We start from the raw sequence: 10,109 nt of genomic DNA on the forward strand, positions 1-10,109 counted from the left end.
TGTTATTGAAGACAAGGTAGGTGTGTGTTCACATAGCAAATAAATTGTTTTGGAACAGCCTTCCATATCCAAGTTCCAGGGTTGTTACTTAATTTCACAGGGTAGAAGATCTCGCTCCCTGAGTGTCAGCTCAGTTAAGGCGTGCCCATTGTTTTATTTAGTCGGGTTCGGTGGCATTTGGAGGTTTAGCTGTTTGTTTTTTTGACACTGTCTCTGTCTTACACACATTTGCGGGGGGGTTGGAAAAAACATGTTAGTTATAAGGTTAAACATGTCTCAGGAGTCTTCATGCATTCACTGCAGGCTATTGTTCCTATCAATCAATATCCATTTAGAAATGCCAAGAGAAATGTTGATACAGTACACTATTGTTTCGTTTGTGAACAGCTTTAGTCAATGTTACCCCATGGTACCTTCGTCAATGCTATCCAATGGCAATGTATGTAGTAATTGTACCGGGTATCTAATCAACCCAAGACAGCACTGCAGAGTCAGCGTCTTATCCGCATGCTTGGTATTCTCCTCATCCTGATCACTCCTAGATCTGACTGGGAAATATGTCCATATTCAGAGTAGATAGGCTAAATGAGAGAAGCTCAGGAGACATACGTGACTAGTTAAGGAACTGATGTTTCAGGTCCGTCCATTTGATGCTGCATTCGAACATTTGGTCCGACATTAATTTGCTAATCAGGCTTATTGGAAGTAATGACGGCATCAGTGTTCTGCTTTTCCTGGAAGCTATTCTGTTTTCCCTCTGTCCTCCATTCACCCTCTCTCTCTCTGTGTGTCTCCCCACAGCTGATTCTCTAGATGGGGAGGAGTACCTGGATATATCAGGGATCATGAGGAACCAGGCGGGCCGCTACGAATGCAAAGCCAGCAATGACGTGGCAACACCGGACGTCAAATACGTCAATGTTGTCGTCAACTGTAAGTCACTTTTTGGGGGGTGACTCCTGTTTCTCCTGGCCTTATGTTTTTTTTATAATGCCCAGTTTACTACATTGAGATCCATGATGTGTCTTTCATGAATTGATGATTGGTTTTATGCAGAGAGGAAAAAAATATAACCAAGATGAACTGTTGTGATTGAATCCTCAGATCCTCCCGCTATCAAGAATGCCAAGAGCTCTGAAACCCAGGTGGGCCGAATGGGGGTTCTTCAGTGTGACGCGGCCGCAGTGCCCAAACCAGAGTTTGAGTGGTACAGAGATGACAAGAGGTAAGCATTTTGTGGTTGTTTGAGTCCCAGATTTCCCCTTTAATACATATCCTTTGGTCACAATGGGGGAAGAGCCTACCCTATCATCAGGCAGAGGAGTCTGGTGGGAGGAGCTATAGGAGGATGGGCACATTGTGATGGCTGGAATGGAATGAATAGAATGGGATCAAACATATGGAAACCCCGTTTGACTCCATACCATTAATTCCATTCCAGCCATTACAATGAGCCCGTCCTCCTATAGCTCCTCCCACCAGACTCCTCTGCCTGTCAAATGAAAATGTAAAATTGTCTAGGCAACCAATTTCACACCTGTGACAGAGAGGACACTTATAGAGGAGAACTGTAGGTGGACATTTGTATGTGATCATATTCCAGCTAAGCAATGACAACCATGTTCCTTTCCTCTTAGCACTAGCACACCTTAGCACTTAGCACACCTCTTAGCACACCTCTGAGATTGCTTCACTGTAACATATTCAGTGGCTATGCAAAGCAGAAAAGTGAAAGTGTTTATGGTAATATTCATGAAAATAAAATTACAGAAACTAAACAGTCTTTATAAGCTCTAAGTCAAGTTGATGTTTGTGATAAAACATTATAAATTGAGGAGCAAAAGTAGTCTATGTACTCAGTATAGAATTTATGATTGTTCAGATATTTCAATTGTTCACTACCATTATCTTATAACAATGGGTCAGTCAGCACTTTGCCCTTCTGACTCCAATCATTTCACGTCCCTTTTGATTAGCTGAGGTGATTTGGTCAAGTGTGAAAAGCTCTATATAGAAACAATTGATCCTTGATTGCGATACGGTTTTGGAAACCTTTAACACTCAACTTAATTATCATCCCAATTTTGTTTTTCACAAATGCAAAAGATACACTTACTACACTGGTTTAATTTTATGTAAAAAATAATTTTGACATTAACCCTCCAAAATGTAATTCATTCATAAACCTTTTTAATTTCCATATGTACTAGGAAGCTAAGTCTTTGTTTCTTGGCTTTCAGGAATGTCACTGAAAAAGTGCCCAGGTCTTGAAAAAGAACAAATTAAACTGATTGAAAGTATAATGAGGATATCAGCAAACAAATGGCGTGGTCAAGGCTACGACAGCGCCAGTGCAATGAGTGGAGCTTACTCAGGTGTTCAAAAGCGGATATCAGACCGAGAGCCTAATGCTTCTTAGGTAGTTCATTATGAGTTTTAGTTTAGGAAACGATCTCTCCGCAGAAGCGACAGTTAAAGGGATGGTTAAAAATAGCTTGATTGCCGTAGCAACATCAGGGAAACTGGGCAGAAGGGAGTGGTGCTTCAAATACAGCAGTTCTGCAACATCCTTAATTGAGCCTCTCATTCGCCTTAATTCCCGGCCTCAACACCTTACGGAAAGAGATTAACTACAGTGGGGGAAAAAAGTATTTAGTCAGCCACCAATTCTGCAAGTTCTCCCACTTAAAAAGATGAGAGAGGCCTGTAATTTTCATCATAGGTACACATCAACTATGACAGACAAAATGAGATTTTTTTTCTCCAGAAAATCACATTGTAGGATTTTTTATGAATTTATTTGCAAATTATGGTGGAAAATAAGTATTTGGTCAATAACAAAAGTTTCTCAATATTTTGTTATATACCATTTGTTGGCAATGACACAGGTCAAACGTTTTCTGTAAGTCTTCACAAGGTTTTCACACACTGTTGCTGGTATTTTGGCCCATTCCTCCATGCAGATCTCCTCTAGAGCAGTGATGTTTTGGGGCTGTTGCTGGGCAACACGGACTTTCAACTCCCTCCAAAGATTTTCTATGGGGTTGAGATCTGGAGACTGGCTAGGCCACTCCAGGACCTTGAAATGCTTCTTACGAAGCCACTCCTTCGTTGCCCGGGCGGTGTGTTTGGGATCATTGTCATGCTGAAAGACCCAGCCACGTTTCATCTTCTTGCTGATGGAAGGAGGTTTTCACTCAAAATCTCACGATACATGACCCCATTCATTCTTTCCTTTACACGGATCAGTCGTCCTGGTCCCTTTGCAGAAAAACAGCCCCAAAGCATGATGTTTCCACCCCCATGCTTCACAGTTGGTATGGTGTTCTTTGGATGCAACTCAGCATTCTTGGTCCACGACGAGTTGAGTTTTTACCAAAAAGTTCTATTTTGGTTTCATCTGACCATATGACATTCTCCCAATCCTCTTCTGGATCATCCAAATGCACTCTAGCAAACTTCAGATGGGCCTGGACATGTACTGGCTTAAGCAGGGGGACACGTCTGGCACTGCAGGATTTGAGTCCCTGGCGGCGTAGTGTGTTACTGATGGTAGGCTTTGTTACTTTGGTCCCAGCTCTCTGCAGGTCATTCACTAGGTCCCCCCATGTGGTTCTGGGATTTTTACTCACCTTGTGATAATTTTGACCCCACGGGGTGAGATCTTGCGTGGAGCCCCAGATCGAGGGAGATTATCAGTGGTCTTGTATGTCTTCCATTTCCTAATAATTGCTCCCACAGTTGACTTCTTCAAACCAAGCTGCTTACCTATTGCAGATTCAGTCTTCCCAGCCTGGTGCAGGTCTACAATTTTGTTTCTGGTGTCCTTTGACAGCTCTTTGGTCTTGGCCATAGTGGAGTTTGGAGTGTGACTGTTTGAGGTTGTGGACAGGTGTCTTTTATACTGATAACAAGTTCAAACAGGTGCCATTAATACAGGTAACAAGTGGAGGACAGAGGAGCCTCTTAAAGAAGAAGTTACAGGTCTGTGAGAGCCAGAAATCTTGCTTGTTTGTAGGTGACCAAATACTTATTTTCCACCATAATTTGCAAATAAATTCATAAAAAATCCTACAAGGTGATTTTCTGGATTTTTTTTCTTCTCTATTTGTCTGTGATAGTTGACGTGTACCTATGATGAAAATTACAGGCCTCTCTCATCTTTTTAAGTGGGAGAACTTGCACAATTGGTGGCTGACTAAATACTTTTTTCCCCCACTGTATATAGGAAGCTCTGGGGACAGGTTGTCTGGATACAAATTGGCAGATGCAAACAGGTTATCATATTTAGCAGACAACCGTTCTTGAGGGCTTTGAACAAAAATAAACGATTTTCGTTCATACTGGTGAACCGTCGTTTGAGTTGTGTGGTTGCAATATCAATAGTCCCTTATCTCTGGTATATCTTGGCATGCATCATTCAAGACTTAGTTTAAATTGTGTGCAGTGCAATGGACATACACTGAGTGTACAAAACATTATGAACACCTGCTCAATATTAGGAAGGTGTTCTTTATGTTTTGTACACTCAGTGTATAATGTACAATGTCTCAGGAAAAACTATCTGGGGTGGCAATACTCATGATAGAACAGTCGGGCCCGCAACCTAGACCTACAGGCCGTGGTGAAAACATTTGCACACAAAAAAGGAGGACTTCAGGAGACCAGGGGATTCTCTCAAGTTGGATTTAATTTGATTTAGGCATCATTTGTGTAGGCTATTAGCCAGACAAAACCCGCTGAATTCAACAATAGATAGTGGCTGAATTTATCCTCAAACCAACAACATTTTTCCTCATTGTTATTTTATGTGTAATTTTTTATAAATAGCACCTAAATTGCAGCTATAGATAGTACACTGCATAATGAAACAATCCCTAGTAACCTAGTGTTTTGAGGGTGGACCTAATGTATTATTTGGCATTAATAGACTGATTTTACACACAACAACTTTTCTATCCAAGCTGGGAGAGAGAGTGAGGACGGCTCAGTTCATGCAGGTTCAGGTAGCCTATATACAGCTGTATATTCAAAAAAGTCAATTGGTAGGTGATTGGTATTCTGTTGTATTAAACATTTATTTGACAATCTGCAATGTTTGAATTTCCAACTTTAATTACTGAAAATGCAATTACATAATTGCCACCAACCAGCCAGCAGTCAAAAAATGGCAGCATTGCGACAACGTGTATAGCATCGTGAAATATTAGGCTTAATCTGAGAAAATGATGACCAAATAGGCCTACCAATAAACATTTATCCATTAGCTAAAGCAAAGCTATGCCCTGGCACCATAGAAAGCCTATCATCGATTCGATAGGCATGCAGCCGCATAGACATGTTGCAATTTCAGCACCATGGACAGCGATCGGTTGTCTACTTTGTTAGTGGCTGTCTGGCTGACACATTCAATTATTATAATGGCTACATTGCAGGGGGCCCAGAGAAACTGTGTTACACCAGTGACTTACTGTTAGCTGTTTTATCACAGATTTCGACAAAGGTTTTTTGTGTAACAGCTTCGAGACAAAAAAATTTTTGTGTTCCCTCCTGGGTTTCCATAAGCTCCGGAAGTGTCGTAGTTCAGGTAAATATGCAACGCAAAACACCTCCGCGTAAGTGTATCTTTTGTATTTGTAAAATTGTTTTTCGATGATAATTAAGTTGTGTTCAAGGTTTCCAAAACTGCATCACAAGGATTATTAACCTTTAGACAGAGCATCGGGGCTCTTAACATATAGGTTTGTGAATTAACTGTAAGGCGCTAACATTACTGTACATGAATGGGAAACATTTCGATTAGAAGGGAGAGTATACCTTCTTGTCAAATTGTTTTGGCTAGTAAAGAATTATGTATATTCACTAATGAATCAGCTGGCATACAGAATCAAACCACAATCCAAAAATCTAAATAACCAAGCCTTCCAAATGTTCCAGAAGCAATACTCCACAGAGGATATTTTTTTTGAAAATCAATACAATATCCCTTAAACAAGTCTTTGTGAATGTTCTCACTTGTATGGAGTTGAAAAAACTAGTCTTTTAAACTACGAAGAGTTTCTTGGTTACAAACATTTCTGACCACAACATCACAGTCAAGATGGCTTCCTGACACACCCACTCAAACCAGGAAGTGACTATGGGTGTGGCCTGGGAGTGAACGGGCGGAGCCCACAACCTTTACACATCTCAAGGAACCATGGAACATTCTGGATTACAATCTTACTGTAGTTGTTTTGTTCCCCTGAACTCCTGGCTTGGTTATTTCTTGAGAAAAATCCACATCTCAGGCCATCTGTTTTTGTGGATCCAGCGATATGCCACAATCCAAAATGAATGGAAAGGATAAGCACCATATCATTTCCAGATTTGCTGTGCTTATCTTTTCATTTGGGGTTGACTAATATAGCTAGATCTACACAGCCAATGGCATGGGATGTGGACTTGTGTTGACATTAGACTGCCTTTGAGGTCAGAAAACATCTGCCAAACTTTCAATTCAAACTCTAATATTCCTTTAAGTTCCCTTCCTTACCTCTGCATGATGTAGCATGTTATTACTTTATCTCCTTCAAATACTTGCTTAATGTAATACAATACCATAATATCAAATCATGCTTGGCCAGTTGATTTTATGTCTTGCCTTTAACAATGAACTTAATGTACCTTATCAAGCATATTTACTTCCACATTGCAAGAGGCTTGTTCCCCAACTTGTTTCCTGTAATTTCCTTTAACCTTACCAACACTGACCTTGTCATGACTGCCCACGACTGCTGTTACATTTGAACTACTTTACCACTGAGATCTCCACACAATCTCCCAGTGGCATCTGATGTATAGGAATCCTGTAGTGCTTATTGATAGTTTAGCAATTAGCATTTCCCAAGCCTGACCCACTCCTCCTAATCCTCTACTGGGGATTCTGAGGCTCATTACAGTTGCTGCTGCTTGGTCCTTTGATCTGGAACCTCCTGCGCCTCTATTAGTCTCTCTAGTTTATGATTACATTCCTCGTCTTGGCACCTGCCCTGAACTATGCCGCATGAAAGTCTTCGGGGAAGAGGAGGGTGGTACAGTATAGCCTGGTTAACCCTGACTGGACACTGCGCTCACTCATTGTGAACTGAAACAATGGTGAGTGTAGAGATCAGTCGGGTTTAACCAGGCTAGTTACAATACGTTGGTTCTTGTTCAGGCTCCTGTGCTGTTCAGAGCCTGATATTCCAACAATGTTGAATATGGGGAAGCGTTTTTGTTTCTCCCCATCAACATGAGTTGCTGTCACAACCTCTTGAGAACATTTTTCATTTTCCCTGCCACCTACAAAACTCGACATGTCTTGTTGATTTCCTTTATCAACAGCCTGTAGACATCCTACTTCTGTCACTCACCGTTTCCTATAATAGCCTACTTTAGATGCACCCACATGCAAACTGGAGAGACGAAGAATGAGATGTGTCTGCCTGATTGTTTGACACATTCCCGTTCAAACCAGTCACCCTCTCTGTACCCTTTTCCCCCTTTCAATGCTGGAATCAAATATGTCCTTCTGTTAAAGAATGGCTGTGGCTTCTTAAAGATAATATGTAATTTAAAAGACATGTGCTGCCATCTGCCAGTGGAAGATGATGGTGCAATGAACTAGGTATTATTTGGATCCATTCACTGGATGCTTCAGACTTCACACAGTTGCTTATGACCTGACCATAGCAGGATATGTTGTATTCCCTACTGCTCAACCTGGACTTGGGGGTAGATGTAACATTGTAAATGTAAATCTGTCTTCCTCCATTTAGTATGATATGTTACGAATTCCAATTTGTTGTGGCTAACGTTAGCTAGGTGGCTAACGTTAGCTAGGTGGCTAATGTTAGCTAGGCTAGGTGTTAGGCTTAGAGTTTAAAGTTAGGGTTAAGGTTAGGAGTTAGGTTAAAGGGTTAGAGGAAGGGTTAGTTAACATGCTAAGTAGTTGCAAAGTAGCTAAAAAGTAGTAAGTAATTGCAAAGTTGCTAAAGTTGTCCGTGATGAGAATCGAACATGTAACCTTTGGGTTGCTAGACGTTTGCATTATATGCCCACCCGTCCACCCCGAACAACTATCTACCCTCCCTCCTTTCGTTTTTGCCTCAACTAACTTTCTGTCTTATGTAACCATACCAAGCTGTGCTGTTAGAACCAAACCCAATCATCTAACAGCATGCATGTGCTCTGAAATCCCATAGTGCCTTTAGTATCTAGGGAGTCACCTGGCCCAGGTTTGATATTTCAGTCTAATGCCATTTTCCATGACATGAGCCACATGTCTTCATTGGCCTTATCATCACTGGTGGTGTGAACGATCCCACTAAAGTTTTGAAGTCCCTCCATGCTCAACCCAAGGTGTCCCACTAGGAGGATCTCAGCACTTTCTCAACTTTCTGCTTCCCCGCCACCAGATTATGCTGTCTCATGATGTGCACTGGCTTTCCTTTTTATGCAAATGTTTTATACTACCGTGTGTCAGCACAAAACCAAACCCACTGCCCCCTTAAGTCAGTCTCAGCTATCCTAGCACATTAGAATGTTAAAGGTTGGATCAGTTTGAAGCCCTTCATACATTACCTTAAGTGTGTCTCTACAATCTATTATATACTGACTATACCAAACATTATGAACACCTTCCCAATATTGAGTTGCCCCTCCCCCTTTTGCCCTTAGCCTCAGTTCGTCGGGGCATGGACTCTACAAGGTGTCGAAAGCGTTCCACAGGGATGCTGGCCCATGTTGACTCCAATGCTTCCCACAGTTGCTTCTTGTTGGCTGGATGTCCTTGATACACACAGGAAACTGTTCAGTGTGATGAACCCAGCAGTGTTGCAGTTCTTGACACAAACCGGTACACCTGACCCCTACCACCACACCCCGTTCAAAGGCACTTAAATATTTTGTTTTGCCCATTCACCCTCTGAATGGCATACATACACAATCCATGTCTCAATTGTCTCAAGGCTTAAAAGTCCTTCTTTAACCTGTCTCCTCCCCTTCATCTACACTGATTGAAATGGATTTAACAAGTGACATCAATAAGGGATCAAAGCTTTCACCTGGATTCACCTGGTCAGTCTATGTCATGTTGTGTGTACTCAGTGTCAATAGACTCTATGATAAGGCAAACCGATGTTATCATAATTCATTATTTGTATGTAAATGTATGCGAGGAACTGTGTGAATATTGATTTTCGCATTAATTTGTCTTTGAATCGATCTGACTAGTACTGTACTCTATGTATTCTAAAGACAAAAGTCGCAGACAAATCAGATGTCCTGAGTCTTATGCATATTGTATTATAATGCCTAACGTGATGTACCGTCTTGTCCAGGCTATCCAACGCCCAGGGAATCAGCATCCAGATTGTAGGGACCACAACTGTCCTGATGATCTCCAACGTTACAGAGGAGGACTATGGCAACTACACATGTGTTGCAACCAACAGACTCGGGATCCAAAATGCTAGTCTCTTCCTCTATAGTAAGTGACTTTGGAATAATATACAATCCCCCAAAATCTCTTAATTAAATGTCTCTGAAATTAGACACATTAGACAATGTTACGAATTCTAGGCCCATTCTATTAGATGTGGGACTAGAAAAAGCTGTATTACATGGTCTGACCACCAGATGTCACTCACTGCACACAAATGAATTCCTGTAGAGTCATAGCAACAGTACCGATACTCAGACAGGGACTCAGACAGGCATAACAATTATACATTTACACATTATTACATCACATAGAAGTGACATATATTGAATGAAACATCAACAAAACGAATATGTTAGTCTTTAACCTCTCTTCCTCTGTCCCCCTCCCTCCCTCTCTCTCCAGGACCTGGGACGGGTCGAAACATCAACGGCTCCGCCTGCCTATCCCAGTCACTGTGGCTCCTCCTGGCCTCCATCACCTGCCTTTTCTTCAAGTGTTAATAACACCACCAACCTACCATTGTTATTACCTACCCAGTTATTACATTGAGACTGTTTGGTTAATGTAACAAAAATCCTGATGTGCTTCGATGCACCAAACTAGATAATAAGAAGATAGAATGGGCTTATTAATAAGTTTTAGT

General features: G+C 41.4%; 1 protein-coding gene across 2 annotated transcripts in view; it reads left to right on the forward strand.

The window, feature by feature from the left end:
• LOC311101413 (limbic system-associated membrane protein-like) overlaps window positions 1-10,109 on the forward strand; it is a 430,764-nt gene extending 420,655 nt beyond the window's left edge. The window contains exons 5-8 of one of the 2 annotated variants that reach the window (XM_084142545.1): window positions 802-933; window positions 1,105-1,225; window positions 9,363-9,511; window positions 9,869-10,038. In XM_084142545.1, the coding sequence (XP_083998671.1) occupies window positions 802-933; window positions 1,105-1,225; window positions 9,363-9,511; window positions 9,869-9,966 (500 nt within the window). In that variant the 3' untranslated portion in view covers window positions 9,967-10,038. Of the gene's footprint in view, window positions 1-801; window positions 934-1,104; window positions 1,226-9,362; window positions 9,512-9,868 lie in introns of both variants that reach the window. The other variant, XM_084142546.1, reaches the window with a different exon arrangement.

Source organism: Coregonus lavaretus (assembly GCF_964263955.1).
Source record: "Coregonus lavaretus genome assembly, chromosome: 26".
NCBI classification, from domain to species: Eukaryota; Metazoa; Chordata; class Actinopteri; order Salmoniformes; family Salmonidae; genus Coregonus; species Coregonus lavaretus.